Source organism: Dermacentor silvarum, chromosome 1, assembly GCF_013339745.2.
Source record: "Dermacentor silvarum isolate Dsil-2018 chromosome 1, BIME_Dsil_1.4, whole genome shotgun sequence".
In the NCBI taxonomy this organism is placed as follows: Eukaryota; Metazoa; Arthropoda; class Arachnida; order Ixodida; family Ixodidae; genus Dermacentor; species Dermacentor silvarum.
The window spans coordinates 56,339,938-56,357,105 of NC_051154.1; the positions used below are offsets into that span (position 1 = coordinate 56,339,938).

At 44.1% G+C, this 17,168-nt stretch overlaps 2 protein-coding genes across 2 annotated transcripts in view; one reads left to right on the forward strand and one right to left on the reverse strand.

Annotated features, from left to right (window-relative positions):
• Positions 1-2,970: 2,970 nt before the first annotated feature.
• On the reverse strand, positions 2,971-6,395 carry LOC125942690 (uncharacterized). Its single transcript, XM_049660956.1, has 2 exons — positions 5,160-6,395; positions 2,971-3,934 (listed from the first exon to the last, which is right to left on the reverse strand). Exons 1-2 carry the CDS (start codon positions 5,498-5,500, stop codon positions 2,995-2,997), a joined length of 1,281 nt encoding a protein of 426 aa, XP_049516913.1. The 5' UTR covers positions 5,501-6,395; the 3' UTR covers positions 2,971-2,994.
• A 3,421-nt stretch (positions 6,396-9,816) lies between these two features.
• Positions 9,817-17,168, forward strand: part of LOC119463671 (major facilitator superfamily domain-containing protein 10) — a 40,750-nt gene continuing 33,398 nt past the window's right edge. Inside the window, exons 1-5 of the mRNA XM_037724503.2 lie at positions 9,817-9,976; positions 10,179-10,324; positions 13,222-13,312; positions 14,007-14,110; positions 16,831-16,989. Of these exons, the coding sequence (XP_037580431.1) occupies positions 10,181-10,324; positions 13,222-13,312; positions 14,007-14,110; positions 16,831-16,989 (498 nt within the window). The 5' untranslated portion in view covers positions 9,817-9,976; positions 10,179-10,180. The remainder of the gene's footprint in view (positions 9,977-10,178; positions 10,325-13,221; positions 13,313-14,006; positions 14,111-16,830; positions 16,990-17,168) is intronic.

Below are 17,168 nucleotides of genomic sequence, written 5' to 3' on the forward strand. Positions count from 1 at the left end.
AAATTGCAGCACGGGCCCTATGTTAATTTGATAAAAACCTAAATGGTGATTTTTTTTAATTGGTCGATTATGCATTTCAATTTTTTGTGCAAGTAATGTCCACCTCTTCGAGTAGAGCAGCTCATGAACTAGAATTGTGCTATCTGCCACAGGCAACCTTTCAAAATTTTTTGAAAGTGTTTGCTGAAACACGCCGTATTTATGGCCTCTGCATGCAAGAGGCGATGTTTCCATCCATAATTCGTAAATGTTGTAAATAATTAGAAGAGTTTTTTTTTCTTTTATTTTGTCGCCAGTCGTTAGCATTGCCTACTGGAAAGAGCATCAATATTGAGACACATATCACTCACGTGCTTTTCACACGCCGTTGATAGAAGACTCTGCCGAAGGGGTCAGTCACTCAAGTCTGCAGGTTTTTTTTTTTTTTTTCATGGTCAAAAAAGCACGCAAAGTAATTTTAAGTAAGGTGAACATACATTAACATATTCATTCTCTAGGTATAGGCTATCCATTTAATTGGCTACCTCCTTCTCTTTAAAAAGTATAATAAACTTTGTCCTTTGTATATATTTAAATATATTGTGTCTGTGCGTGGTGTTCTCAGTGGAAATGTTAAAAAAATGTTAAAGTGAGGAAACGGCGGAGGAGGTAGCCGCCGCTGGCGCTTCTAATGCGCTTGTCCACCTATGGTTAGGATTTCCCGAAATAAAGCGAAAGTATAAAATAAAAGCCGTGCACGTCCGCGCCAACAATGGTGCCGTAAGCTTTTAGCTTTAGCCACAACAAAAGTGAAAATGTGGAGGCAACGCAAGAGAATCCTCAGATTATGCGGGTAACAGAACTCCGGTGATGACATTTTAGGGGCGGGGGCTCAGCCCCCCCCCCCCCCCCCCCGGGAAAATTCCTGAGGGGGCTCGAGCCCCGGAGCCCCCCCCCCCCCCCCCCGTAGTCGGCGCCTATGCAAGCAGCCTCTTGTAATTCAGTCATTTGACTATCTGCATACGCGGAAGTTTCCATTTATTGTCGCGGTATTCTTTTGCGGTGGCAGTGAAATTTCGTAATATTGAAATCGCGCACAAACACGCTTCGTTATATTGAGGTTATAAATACTTGGTGTTCTATGGACAAGAGGTTATGAAAAGTGAAGTACTTCGTTATATCAAAAGTTTCGTTACATTGAAGTTCGTTATATAGAGGTTTAACTGCATAAAGCTGTCCTGTGAGTGAGCTGTTTAGCAAGACAGCAGCAGCAACCGGGAGTGTTCAGCTAGAAAGCTGCTTTAAAATGAACAATTAATGCACATTTGTTGAACAAACCATTTTGATACACACACAGTGCTCCTATCTTTTTAGGAGTGCTCCTATCTTTTTAGTTAATACAGTCGAACCCGGATATATCGAATCGGAAGGGGATCACAAAAAAAAAAAAAAAAACCTCCACTACGGCGAGCCTCATAATCAGAACTGGTTTCGGCACGTAAAACCCCAGAAAAAAGGAGGAAGTGCCATTAAATTTTTTCTAGTTTTCGGCAGTCCCATTACGTGCCTTGAAGACAACAGTCTGCGGTCATTGCATGTCTTCACTAATATGTTCCGCTTGTTGCTCCAGTATTGTAACTGAGGGAAGGTGTTTGGAGCCCGACGAAAACGAAAATCGCACGACATCATCGTCCAGCGGATCGGGCAGCTCTCCGCCTCTAAACATCAGCTTTTGGCGATACCGATCTATTGCTTCGCTGCTAAGCGCCTTAAAGTAGTCGCTCGTCATCTCGACAATATTCACGATGTAGAATCAGCTCATCACAGATTCCACCCAGCAGCGCAAACATCGGCACGCCAGCCTCACGTCGCGCATGCCTTCAAACAACATAGCCGGAAGTGCTTCTAGCTTTCCTGCCGGAAGTTCCGATGGGGCAACCAATCAGCGCTAATCGAGGTTTCTTTGTAAACACTAAAACCGTCTTATCAGCACCGCCTGTCGCTGTGGTCAACCAGCAAAGCTGTGATGATGGTCCTCCGCTTTTGTGCATATATACCTCCTTCCGCGGATATGCCGAAAATCCGGCGTGCGGAGCCAGGAACCATCGCAACAACATGCTCTTCAAGGATAAAAAAAAAGATGTAAAGGCACATCTGAGCAAATGACTTTAGTTTTTCTTCTTTGAAGATTCTGAAAAACGAAAATCTCTAATTGGCAATAAATCAAAGCAGTTAAACTCGATAACAGATGTGGGGTCAAGATTGTTCACATAATGGCATGTCCCGGCAAGGCCCATCCAATTCTTCTTCAATATTGTTTTTAAGCAACAAAAATTAGCAGTAGCAGTATCAAATACATTCTTCTGTCGTTCCCATCAATCATTTCTTTCTGAGCGAAGAAGACAAAGCGTATTCTGCCACTGAGTGTCCGTGCATGCGATCGCATGGCTCTAGCGTTTAGGCCAAACTTGGAACGGTACGCCGTGCTGAACATTTAACTTTTGCCAGAAGAAACCTGTAATGAAGATAAAGTAACAGTATGTTTCTGTAGCTCGACCACCATACAGGTTAAACAACAAATGAAGAAATGGAACAATAAGATCATAACACTTAAATCAACAATGTACATCGTTATAACAATGAAGAATCTCAGAAAAAAAAAAAAAAAAAAAACCAAACGGTATTTTTCCCCTCCGCTGGACGGGTGAATCGTTCGCTCTCCATCGCAAGCTATTTTTCCGTATTGTAAAAAAAATCCAATGAGAGGTTACACAAAAAATAGTAGGGATATAGAAGGTACAACCCGACCGAGACTTTTTTTTTTTTTTTTGACGTCACCAATTGTTCACAGCTTCACATAGCTAGTGCCGACAGTAAAGGCTTACAAACAGCTCCAAATAAGCCGCAACAAAGAATCAGGAAAGGCAAGACACATACGGCTTCCATAAGCCGTTTGGAGTTATGTGGCGTAAGTCCCAATTTGCCGTCCAGTTCTTAAGAAAGAAAATATCGGCATTACACGATGCAAACGTCACTGATGCGGAGGTAACGAGGAATAGCACGCCAACAGTCCTCGTTCAGCGCATCAATCTGCGTGACTTCGGCAGGCCGGCAAACAAGGGAGTGCCGAACAACGCCTGTGAGCACGAGGTATTTTTCTTGCAGGCGATGCTTCGCTGAGACGACTACGAGCCGTGCTTCGACCTCCGACACTCCGGTGACTTCCGTCAGGTTAGTAAGGAGGCAGGATCTTGCGGAGAATCGATCGAAGCACTCTGCGCTGTGCCTGTCCTCTCGGGTCTTCAGGACAAACTCCAGGGCACGGTTCAAGGCGCACTTGTTCCTTCGCACGGCCTCAAGGATGGCGAACGGGACGTATTCGTAGCCATTTGCCCAGCTCCAGAATTCCACGACCAGCTTGTTACGCGACAGCCCCTGTGCGATGGCTTCCATGAATCGTGAACGGCGGCGGACGTACAAACAGACCGAGACTTTAGTGAGGGAGTTGTTGTGCTGCAGCATGCTGGAAAACGCTCCCATCGTTTGTTCTTCAGAGGGTACTCGAAGGGTTATGTCCAGCTTTGTTATGGCTGCATTCACAGACAGAGCATGAAGGACGTTGCGGGCTGAAAGCTCGTTTCCGATGGTGATATGCAGATACGAGACTGACCCGTTCATTTTCAATGCTTCGCAAAGAGCTGCGACTCTGGCATCGGGCGTTAGCTTGACTTCAACTACGAGGTGCTTGACGCTCTTGCTGGATGCCAGGACGTTGAAGAGGTCACGGACAGTATTGTGTGACAGCTGGCCGATGTTTGGCAGCCAGAGCTGCTCGGGGCCTGTATGCTGAGAAGGCAGCAGTGCCAACAGGAATCGCAGCCCGGGCTCTGTCCAGGGCCCCAAGCGCACGCGGTCGTAACACCCGTCCACGAGAAGCTGACGTGTCAAAGACATTCTGGAACAAACAGCGATAGTTGGGTGAGCTGAGAAACTGTGAAAGCCGCGCGCCCGCTGCAATACAATAAATACAATGAAATGCATGCGCTGTCGGCAGTGGCGCACCGACGGGGGGGGGGGGGATTCGGGGGTTGGAACCCCCCCCCCCCTGTTCCGACTTAACCCCCCCTTTTGTTTAACCCCTTCTCTTTCCTTACGCATTTGAGTACTGCAATTAAGATGTAAGACGCGCAATCGTCTGCACACTCACAAAAAGCGCATTTTTTGACAACTTCCCTTGAAGAAATCGAAATTAGTGCTGTTTAGATGGTATTGGCAAACTGTCAACACCCCCCTGGCAGAGATCCTGGGTGCGCTACTGGCTGTCGGTGTTTTGTTTCATGACATTTGTTTGTGGGCTGTCATTCTCAAAATTAGGAGGAAAAAATTTGTCATGAATGCAAGACAAAGTATGAGCAACTTTAGTGATAGAATGGCGTGGCAATATAACCCGCATTTACCGCATGTCATATCGCAAGGCGTGCAATACATGTACCATTTCCTCCAACGGACGACGCCGCCGACGTTGACGCCGGATTTTCTGCGACACGGGCCCTTAACGTTATCGCGTTAAAAAGGCCATGTCGCCAAAAACTATATATCCTCCTCTTGAAAACCCAGAAAAACCAACTCTCTCTCATCTCGTATGTGCAGTTAAATGCTCAATGGACGCGGCTTTCGGCAGCATGGCCACAGTGTGCATCTGCGCGTCACAGTGGTGTTTGATACCACGAGACCGCCGCACAAGGTTTCAGTGACGTAAACAATTATAGCTTTTTGACGTCAAAAGCCGCGCTCTAGTTGGCACGCATTTTGAATTGGTCGCATTAAAAGGTAACGCGATTGTTTTTGCGATATCAAGGCATTCAGATTCCATAGCGTAATTATTGTGTCGGCAGGTATTCAGACAAAAAAAAAAAAAAAAAAAAAAACAGGAGAGAGATTTTTGTCAATACTTCTTTCACGGCTGTGTCCCGGCCGGTATACTGCAGCTAAAACAGTAATAAACCGAGCCTTCCGCTGCATGATTATCCGCGTCATTTAAATAAATACAAGAAAAGCTAGCTTATTGTTGCAAATTCTTGGACATACTAGCCATGGCGAGAAGAAATATAAGTTAATCGGGCAAATGTATGAATACCTTTGTCGCATACGTATAAGTTGAGTAGAATACTAATACGCACATTTCTTCGTCGGATGCCGTGATTCCCGGAAGCATTAACTTCTTCAGAGTCTTGTTAACCCGTAGCACTTTGCACAATGCCGAAATGGTGTTCGTTGGTATATTCTCACAGTGCATTCGAAGGTACATGAGAGTGGTGTTATTCGACAGTGCTTCTGACCACGGAACCAGTCCTTCACAGTCGTTGAAAACAACGGTTCCCAGATATAGTGTTCGAAGGCAGCTTTTCTCCAGTACAGACGCAACTGCCTGCCTGCAAGTAGTGTCAACTAATACGGTGGAGTACAAGAATACTTGCTTCAAATTAGTATTAACTTCAATCCCCCGGAACAGTTCTTCCATTGAGCCGCGCGCCTCGATGTAGAGTGATATACCTTTGTCAGTGTGAGATTCGTTACGAGAGCGTTTGCAATGGCGCTCAGCAAGATGAGCTGCGCGGTGACTTCCTTTAAGGCAGCTGACATGCCCATCATCGTCGAAATCGCATCTGCCTCCGGCATTTCACGCCTATCGTCGGGCGACTTTGGCGTGAGGAACTCGCAAGCTACCATGCTTTCAAGCACGTCCCCATGCTGTTCATGCCGGCTGTGTTGTCGGATGGAAACCTTTTTGAGCGTGCTCCAGTTGCGCTCCAAAAGCGCCTTGACTTGGGGAAGTGTATGTAGGTTCGATTTGACAGCGTCGACGAAGACCGTCTCGAGATCCACTATGGCGTCCAGGTCTCGGAGATGGAGAAGAGCGCCGGGAGACTCGTAGATGTTCAGAGAGCGAAGGCTTCGACGGGCCGGCATCGTCGACCACGAAGCACGGATGCGAATGGGGTAAGGCGGTGGAACAGCGGGAGCGTTGTCGCGAATGGCGCACCTCACTTCCAGATGCTGGATGCAAGTGTGGTGACACAGGAGTGACGAGACAAGAAGTGATGCGTCGTGAGCCGCGGACGTCGGTTCCCTTTCCAACCCTGCGTAGGTCATGGCACACAGAAGCAGTTCTCCCGGGCTCGTCTCGACGAGTTCGAACGCGAGCTCGTGCAGCATTCGGTTCCACGACGTGAGATCGCCAGGCAGCCAGCACGTCTTCTTGGAGTTCACCGCGCCGCACGGCCTGTTGAAGCCCAGTTGTCCCTTACACTCGTCGGTGGATAAGACTTTGTAATCTCGACCGTATGACATCCTTTCTGCGTCGGTGTTGCGGCCACGTAGCTGTAATGGCTGACTGGCCAACGCTGGTGTTGATGCCGATCTGAGTGGACACGGTGCACGCTCACAATGAAGGATGATCAAAGAAGCAGATGGCTGGCCATCAACTGCAGAATGAAACCCTACTAATTGTTACAATTTCGGAGTTTTCAGACTGGGTATGAAAATTTGGTACAATTTAAAAAAACATGAAAAAAAAATACGAAAGGAGTAGACTGACAAGGTTTTCTCTTCTGTATCCTCCTCTTCTTTTTCTTCTTCCATCTTATCTTATTCTCATTAACTTGTAGTGATGTGTTGTTGTCTAGAAATTCAATTGGCACATACCCACGACCCCGCGAGGGTGGATTGTCCAAGCTTAGGATAGTATTAAGAAAGTGCGGTAATTACTGAGATTAGCGGAAATCTTCAGGAAGAAATGAATTTACAATAACGTACGAGGAAAAACTGTCAGCCCTTCCTCTGGGGTGGAGATGGAAGACGAGCGAAGCTGTACTATATGGTGGGAATTATGTCTTTCCAATTATGACTATTCAGATGTGATGGTGTAATTGGTTATTTGAACTATTAAAGAATGAGAAATATAGATGATTCGGTGGTTTTCATTTATTTAGTGACCACAGGGACCATGGCCTTATGGTCGCTACGGTACGGTACCATAGGGTGTACGGCAAAGGTTGGCACGTTCTTCGTAAACACCTCACTAACGCCGCGCGCATTCGGTGCGAACGCGGGCAAAACGCCGCCGCCGTCGACAACAGTTGTGCGCGTTGTTTGTGCGGCAGGGCTGCGCGCATGCGCTGCAGTGGGAGAGGGCGGACGCACACAGCGGTGGGCGAGGAGAGCCTCGCCCACCGCTCCCCTTCCACTGGGAAGACATGTTTGCTCTCCGCCGCGCGTTCGCTCCCCGTGAAAGCGCGCGTCCCTCGCCCTCGCGCGCTTTCACTCGCGCATAAGTCGCGTTTGCTCTCGGCCGTGCGTTCGCTGCCTGTGAAAGCGCGTGTCCCTCGCCCTCACGCGCTTTCACTCGCACATACAGCATACGGCCAATGAGAGTTTTTTTTTTTCTATTGCCGGACGCGACTATCGAAGAGTGAGCCCTTAACAGCTTCGTTGTAAAAGTTCGATATGCAGGTAATTCGATATATTAAATAAAAACTTTATGCAGAAATTTTCGACGGGATGTTACAGCTGTTCCATATACACAATAATTCGTTATATGTGGGTTCGATATATCCGGGTTCGGCTGTAGACCAATACAGGCTATCAGCTCTATCAGCTTTAGGTTTATCGTTTCATAATCAAATAAGGTGAAACATATAGAGACCAATAAAATATTCCTATTGAAGTTTTTGCTAGGGGTCGCTCTCCCCTCGCTCCGCTCCGCTACAGTGTAGATTCGCTCAGCGGCTCAAAGGAGCGAGATAGCGCAAGCGTCTCGCTTATCGAATGGTCGCTTGCGCGCTCGCGTTTCGCCAGCGCCGCACCTTGTCAGTGGTCTCAGCACGGCGATGTGGGAGTGTCAAAAGACCGCCGCCTACTCATGACGTATCAGTTACAGTATCGGATATCGCCAATATCAGAAAAGATAGGTTTATTAATATTAAAACTTCGCGCTTTTAAAATAAGAATTTATAAATAGTCACCAAACATAATCAAAATGCCTGTAACACGCGTATTCTACTAAAGCATATATCATTTTTTTTTTCAAAGGCAAATAACTAGACGATGCCTAATACAGGTATAGTATATTCTAGGCACTGTAACACAGGTTGCAGATTTAAGTGAACCGGTGAGTCGTTCTTATGTACCGGTTCATTTCAGTGAGCTGAGCCGTTCCGAGCTGCTCACTGAAGTGAGCCGTTTTGTCCATCTCTAATCGTAGTGTCATAAAATACGTCACTCTATAGAGGGGCTTAGCTTGCCCTGTAATCGATAAACGCAGGTGGACCGGGCGTTGGGGCGAAGTAGGGAGCCTACATGCAACGCCGTTTTAGGGTGGTGACAGAATTTGTAAGGGTACTTGCCGCCGCCAGCTAAATTATCGGGTTAAATCTGGGGCAAAAAATGACGAAAGACCAGCCGACAGACCACATTTCTCGCAACCCTTGGTGACGTGAAATTAATTAACTTCTTTTAATAAACTTTGGCCTCAGCAGCCAGAGAGAAAGGGCGCGTCTGAGCGCCGTACACGGCACGTCTACGTTTTAGTTAAACAGACTAGTAAGGACAGTCTTTATTACAGCACACTTCGAAAAGCACCCTTTATATATTATGTACAACTGGAAGGCAACGACAATGTTTTATGCAGTTCACATTCTTGGTGTGAGATAATCCTACCACGAGCACGCCATCGTGCCTTATAACTTGTTGCTTTATATGTGTCGCACGACGTGCAATATAAAAGTAAGTTTGATGTGTTAAGATAAAAGGAAAAGGCAACTAGTATATTAAAGATGTATGCAGGTTTCTTGTGCGCATTGACGCAAAACTAAATTGAAGAAATTTAATAGATCGCATGCCAACATGAGTACATCAGAGCGTGACAAAAAAAGGCAGAAAGACTGGGGGCCAAAATGGCTACTCACCAAATTTGGCGGTAAATAGCGGTCAAAATGTTGGTGTTGTCACCACCCTAAAACGGCGTTGCATGTAGGCTCCCTAGGGCGAAGGCGTAAACGCTGAGCTCAAAGAGACAAAAACAGCTAATATTGCAGTAACCAAGTGTATTCTACTTCGCTGCTGGTGTAAATTTACGGCAGCAACACGATTACGCCACTGCCGAAAATTTACACCAGCAGCGAAGTAGAATACACTTGGGTACTGCAATATTAGCTGTTTTCGTCTGTTTGATCTCTGCGCTACCGCCTCAACGCCCCAACGCCCGGTCTGCCTGCTTTTACCGGATTACCAAACAAGCTAAAAAACCTCTCTAATTTTCCAGGCCATGTAGGAACAAAATAAACTTCATGTTTCTAACGCAAGAACCGCATGATCGGCAGCCTCACAAAAGCCTTGGTGAACGACGCTGCGTGCGACATGCTGAGATGATTGCATGCTAAAATAAAATTTGTAAAACGGTTGCGTTTTTTGGACTACAGTGCCACTCACCGGCCACAGCACCCGTCGACTGTAAGGTCCCTAGATATTTGAGCAGAAAATCTAGGGACTTTAGTCGACTGTTGCCGTGCGTTTCACAAATGCAGGCGATCTCTGTGTAAAAAAACTATTCTGAAGCCAGTATTTTATTTTCATTAATGCCAATTTTCGTCTGCCGTAACAATGACAAAATAATTGCAGCGCGAGAACGCCATAAGCAGCAAAAAGGAAAATGTCGCGGAAGTGTCGGTTGTCTCTGAGGCTATGCATTGTGCGTAGTGTGGTTGCCCCACGTTGCCCCTGGTGTAGAATGGGCACAACTAACTACTAACCTCGCATATTTTTGTTTGTGCTTGTTTTCGCGAACTTGGTCAGCGTGAGTTATCTTGTCCATCTTTTCCTGGCGTCATCATTCTGCAAAGGAGCACGTGTGCATGGAACGCTCTAACCAAGCTACTGTTCAAGCATTGTGTCCACTACCCTGTTGCCATCAGTTCTGAACTTGTCCTTTTTGTGTCAGGTAAATTTGAAGCAACTTTGGGTTCCAAAACAAGTTTCGTAGTTGTCATCTGGCGCCGCTTAACTGAGTTCCATATTTCATAACTGATTGTCAGCGCAGCGACGTTGATTTAAAGCGCTTGTGGACGCACCACACACACATGCATGTTGCATACGTGTATAGGCGGTTTGGATATTAATAGCTTCCGGATTTGCTGTTCCAGGGATGTCAACTTCAACCGCTCAAGGTGAACGAGTTCCACGCACTGTTTACATAATATTTATCTACCTTGTCATTGATCTCTTGGGATTTACCGTGATCCTGCCACTCTTGCCATCTATATTGGATTACTACAGCCACCATGACAAGGTGAGTGCCATGTGTTCAGCGTGTACTGTACTACATTGTGTGTTTGTGTATAAAATGTAAATGGGGCATTTGTGCGTTCACCGCAAGTTATACCTCTGTTACAGTATTGTTTCAGATTACGGCAGAGATTTAATCTGTTTTCTTACGTTGCTTTTGTGCATAAAAAAGAACAAGCGAAGTATAAATTTTTTGACAGGATGCTGAATGATTCGTTTTCCTTTATCATCTGTGCTATATATTATTATGGGGACGGTGTCGTCTGTTTTTGATGGTTTTTCCGCATTTTACCCTATCTGGTCATTTGCCTGCATTCTAGTGTTTCTATGCTAAATGTTTAACTTAGTTCATCAAGAACATTGCCGTATATTAGCGCAGCCGCAGGGTACCCTTGAATTGATTACAGTAGTAAGTATTCAAAACAAGAATGGAAAAGGGCAAGAGCCTTGCAATTCAGGCCCGTGCTTGTTTGTATTTTCCCCCTTAGCATATTTTTAGGACACATATCAGTACACGTGTAGTTTCTTGCATATTTAATTTGAAATTTCACTTTTTCATTGTGTCACATAAAGGATACACATAAAATATGTACAACTGTTCTGCATGCAAATTTTCCACTTACAAAGAAGTTTGCATGGCAGCCTTATTGTCTCACCTACTTATTTCATATCCATGTTCACGCCCCGAAAAAAAAAAAATGTAGATTACCTCACCACAAGATAAGGTCACTTTGATTGATAGCTTTCACATGCTGCTGAGCATAGGTTTTGGCAGTGGAACGTCGATTTTATGCATAGATTAAAGAACTTTAGGACTTTTGCCGTTGGATTAATATAATTTGTTAATCATGATAAACATGAAGCATAAAAGAACTTCAGCTGGACGTAGGCACTATATTGATAAACATGGCCTTTAGTACAAGTTCTATTTTGCAAAAGAAGCAATGCCAACTGCTAAATCCAACTGCTTATGCTGCGAGTTTATTATTGCCATTTGGCGGTCAGAACTTTGTCAAAAGCATTGTGTTTTCATCTCTGATCGTTGAGCTACGTAACCATTCTTTAAAACTGGACAAATGCTTGCAACTATGTACTATTTTCATTCTCATGTCTTTTGTTGCCCTGCAGTCAAGTGCGTGCTTAATTTGTATTTTCAATTATTTGCTTTTCATATTTGCAGTCTTAAAGGGGCACTAAAGAGGAAATTGAGTTTACCTGTATTAGTAAATTACCCTTCGTCACTCTTACCATGAGTCGAGGTTTGGTAAGCCAGAAAATATGCAAAAAACTTAAGACTGGTGGCCACACTGCCTCAGAAGTTCCCCGCACCAGCTCGCCAAGTCATCACAGATTTTGATGGGATCGGCTAGGGGCCTAGATAATTGTATATCGATAAAAAATGGACTACATTGTGTTCTAAAGGAGCTAAAGATGTTTCAGAGATAGAGATTAATGGAGAAAGAAAAAGAAAAGTAAGTTTCTGTCAAGTTTCTGGAACTTTCACTAAGCCAGCATGGCCCAAATAAAAAAAAAAAATACTTTCAAGTCCAAGATGCACACTGACATACCGGTGATAGGGTGTCAATGCGAAATTCAAGAAATGAAACTTTGACCTTCATTTTCTCATTTAATAATCAACCTGTTATCATGAAATCAGCGGAAATAACGTTCTTAAAGAATATTTTATCTGTCTAAATTGATTTAGTGTTTATTTTAGTCTCCCTTTAACAATTTGTGTTCAGGCTGTTATGCCGAAAATGCGCCGTGTTGTTTAAATTTTACTTAGATGTGAGCCTAATTTTCCTTTCCTTTGACCCTTCATGTAAATCTCCTAGTGGGTTACTTTTCTTTTTCTTTCTCCATTAATCTCTATCTCTGAAACAGCCTATTTTTCATATCGGACATGCCAGGCATATATCATTTAAAAGTTTCTGTACTATAAATCGGAGGGGGGCCGAACTAGAACAAAGCTGGTGCAATGTAGCGATTCCTTCCGCTCGATTCTATGCCGCTCTTATAATCCACCGGTCATGACTGGCTGATTCCATTGATAACACGGGCAGAGCATTGCTCTTGCCACTGAGGAAGCACTGAAAGAAATGGCATGAGCATAGAATCATTACATTATCCTGGCACAGGTTGCTTTTAAATAGCAGCTTATTTAGCAGATCTCCATTCACTAGGTGGGCAAAACACATTATATATAGTTGTTGCATACCAAGCTTGATGGAATGTAGAGTGAAAGGAACCGGAAGCTCTGCTTTTGGGGGATGAAGATAGAGCACGTAGGAAGTGTAGCTGTTCCAGAAGAGCTTGCTTCTCCACATGGCACAGGCACCACAGCAGGTAACTGTATTGCCCTCCCAACACCACAGTCGTTTCTTTAGCATGGTCTAACTTGCAGGAATAATGAAATATTTCATAATTATTTGTTTTTCCAAGGCAGTATACTTGAATATTTCTATTCAGTTTATATATTTGATAGGTGGGGTAGTGGATTTTGCCTATTCAAGTACCTGTAAAATTTTCTTCACCAAATCACATGAAGCACTAGAGAGTGCGGGCCACCACTCTGACACATTTCCTTGCTCCCGCTCACTTTCTTTTCTCTTCTTTGCACAATCTTTTCTAATGTCAACAATAGAGCTTGGCTTTTAAAGTCAGCATCAGTCCTCCTCCAAGCAGGGAGTTGGTTGGTAAGTTATTTCTGACCTTTTTTCGTTAAATTATATGAAGACGGCCCTCAGCAACCCTCATGTTGTGGACTATTTGTTTATGTACTTAATGCACAAAAAAAAAAGTGAGGGAAGCGACCAGCCTTGTCTATGTTAACGTTCTGCGTGTGGTTTCTTGTGGCATAAGCCACAGTGTTGTACTTATTGTTGAGCTTGTCTTTAACAGGATGGCTTGTACCCATGGCTGGAAGGGTGCATCAAGCATCTTCAGAGTTTCATAGGAGCACCAAGCAGTCTCAACAAAGTCCTTTTTGGAGGTAGTGTATAAATGTCTATAAATCATCTGCAACATGCTTTCTGCTCACTTTCATTGAAGGGCACTTATGGAATTGTGTTCATGAAACAAATTGTGGGCACTTTGCCCCATTCTCATAATGTATATTAGCAGGAAAGGTTATGAGAACTGTCCTTTTGCTATGTATTCCAGCAAAAGAAAAACAATGCAGATGGTCTCTCCCTCTGTTTTGTGTCGTATTTGTTGTATATGTCACCTTTATTAAGGAAATGAAAAAAGAAAAGGCTTCCCAGCGAGTTGCTGCTCAGTAGAAGTATTATTATTATTGTTGTTTTTGTTGCCATCACCGTCATCCATCCCCATTTATAGGTTATCTACTGCATGCTACACTCCTTGAGGAGCGAAATAAGCTGTTTCATGATATGCTGTAAGAGTCTTATTTTTGGCCATGTTTTTGTTACAGGTTACACAAAACAATAAGTACAAAAACCACACAAGAATGATTTGCAGCTTCCCATAGGCCAAGCAAATCTCGGACATTTGCTTAAGTTTTCTTGTCATAGGCTGCATACTGAAAAAAAACATGTTTCTTAAGTGCATCCCCCCATAAACTAGAGCATCTGTGCATACTGTAGTTTGTTATGTGTATGCAGGCTTTATAGTTCCCCTACATGTTCAGTTTAAAGCATTTGTTAACCTTCCATTCTTGACTGCAGGTTGCATTGGGGCTTTGTACTCATTTCTTCAGTTTCTGGCTGCACCTTTGATTGGCTCATTGTCGGATGTCTATGGACGAAAATGGATGCTCACACTAACAACGGTTTGTATCATGGGATAACCTTGAATATTTAACATCCATCCTTCAAAAAATGTGTTTGTCAGTGTTTTCTTCTTTAGTAACTATTTAAAACGATCATATGTATGATTATATGTAAAGGCACATGGAAAACAGTGAAGTAGATTTAGTGTTGAAAATATATGCGAGTTGAGCACTTGGTAGTATTTGTCTCATCAGGGGCTTTTATTGTAGCTAACCACAGGATCATTAAGTAACACCTGCAGTCATGTTTAAATGTTGATTGCAACCTTTAAAAATCTATTTCATGATACTGAACTGGAGCCACACTGTTGTCAGCTAAAGGGACTTGTAATTTGAATTTTTTTGGCTGTACTTAGTGTTGTCACAACGTTAAATTTCAAAGGCAGTTTGTTTGTTTTTAGACAAAGGTACCGTACTGATTCGAATCTAGGCCAATGTTTTTTTTTTCAAATAATCGTATGAAACTCTAGGGTCGGCTTAGATTCGAGGATTTTTAAAAACGCGCCAGTTCTTAACTGAAACTGATGAATATGGTGCATAGTTAGCGCCATCTAGAAAAGTCAGTATCGTAGCCGCTACTAGCAGCGCTAGAAGCCAACTGAAGTACATGAGCGACGTCGCCAGTTTGACCTGTGCCGTATCGGTGGTATTGGTATGGTTATAGTGTTGTATAGTGTAGCATCGGCGCGCGGCGTGGCGTTACCATAATGGCACCAAACAGGCGATGCCACTATAGTGCCGCTTTCTAACGAATACCGTATTTACTCCAATCTAACGCGCACTTTTACCACGACCCTAAATCTGTGTTACCACATAGCCGTCAGCATTTCAAAATGGTCGCCTCGCACACACGTTGAGCCTAGCTACTCTCTAGCCTAGCTACCGTAGCTGCCTCCGTGGGCTGCAGTACACGTGCTTAGGCAATAGTCTACCGTCTGTCTTCACGTTCTATGCGTCTGCTCTATCAGCATGAAGTGCCGAGTTCATCATGATGCCGCATTTAAAAGGAAAGTGATGGTGTGTGGAGAAACGGACGGAAATCGGGTCGCATTACGGGCATTCGGAGAATCGAAACATGCATGCGGGACTGGCGCAAACAGAAGGAGAGGGATTTTCGCCAGAAAAGCAATGCAGAACGGTATCAGTGGACCAAAGCAGCACGTAATCTGCGACAATCCACTTCGGCGATATGATGGCCTTCGCCCTATCTTGAAAGCAATCTGCGACGGGGAAAGTCTGCCGTGCACTGTGTTTTCGCCGCTTATAGGTAAGCGAGAGGCATGCTAGCACGAAGGTCAATTCGCTCACCGCGCTTCGTCACTTCAGTGTTTTGACAGTTTGTTGCCGCGGTCAACGAGCGAGATGTGTTCATGTTTGCTTGTGCGTGCTTGACACCGTGCTTGTTCATTTATTTAGTAAGCGAATGTTGGCAAGTTTATACGGCCAATAAAACTGCTATCCTTACTTCGTATAGCGGTCTACTAATTTGCTATCGCAGTGAAACTGCGACTTTTTTTCTTCATTGCAACTTCAGTGCATTGGGAGGAAATCTGTTTTTTCAAATGACAGAAAGTTGTATTTCTGTTTGAAAGCATGAGATGCGCGATACTGTAAAGAATTTTTTTTTTTTTTTGTCGTCGCGGAAAACGGGTGCGCATTACAATGAAGGGCGCGTTAGAATCGAGTAAATACGGTAGCTGTGCTAGCCGTAGAGGCATCGTCAAACGTTCAAGCCGGGCGGCACTTTGGCATGGATAAGAAAAACGTCCGTCGTTGGAGGGGGCCACGGGAGATGCTTCTTGCGTGCGCCGCAACAAGGATGGCATTTACCCAGGAACAGTGATCGTGTGCTCCTTCAAAAAGTGTAGCATCTCTAATGCGCTTGATGGTACTGAATATAGTGCACTGTTTGAAGATGACAGCGATAAGGAAGATGGCGACGAGGCTAGTAGCGATGGTGACGTAGAATGAGCTCGGCATGTTCATATTTAATAAATGCTGTTTCATTTTGTGAATGCTGTCCATGCTTTTTTGTTCGGCCTATATTTGAGGTAAGTTTTTTTTTTTTTCTGGCTTCGAACTTTTGGAGGGTCGGCTTAGAATTGGTATCGGCCTAGATTCGAGTAAATGCGGTAGCACTGTTCTGGCTAGTATCCTAACTAGCCTGCATAGACTAGGTTTAGAATGTAAATAATTTTTGCAAGGGTAGTTGCTGCTCACTAGCTCTAAAAAGAATTATAAAAGTGCATGTGATCACTGCCTAATACATCCAGACCTATGACTACCTTTGCATCATGAAAGCGTGTAAAAAAGCTGAGTACAGGTAGAACAACAGTATTCTGTGCCGCTAACAGGGGCCATTAGGATAAAATATCTCATTTGACCTAACAAGTTCTGAAGAGTGGCAAAGCTTTTTCTGGGCAGCAATACCGTAAAAAGGTGTTTACTTTGGCTAATTGTTTATAGCACTTTTTCTTCATATTTGGATGGCATGAAACTTTGGAAAGCATACTCTGCTTGCTTTTTGTGCATCCTGCCCAACATGGTGCAGTTAGCCCAAAGGTCTGTGTTTTTGCAAACTTCTTGCTTCAACCACAAGTGCTATCTTGATAACGATGCCAGAAATGCTATGTCATTGTTACATTGCAGCACGAATTATATGTACCTAAATATGATAATCCATGTGTATGGTCCTGTTTTCTTTTTTTGTCTTTTTTCAGTGTGGAGTAGCACTTTCTTATGCCGTGTGGGCTGTGTCCAACAGCTTTGCACTGTTTGTGCTCTCGCGCATCATTGGTGGCATCAGCAAGGGTAACATAAGCCTAAGCACAGCTGTTATTACAGATGTCTGCAATTCCAAGCTTCGAGGCAAAGGGATGGTAAGCAGTGCCTGCATTTTATGTTGTGTTCAATAGCATAAGGTAATGAAACTAGCCAGACGAAGCAGCGACAGAGATCGGCACAGTAACAATACTGTAATTTCTTGAATGCAAGCTAGGAGCTCCATCTATTTCTCTAGATGGAAGAGCCAGAAAAAAATAATTACACAAATGTACAC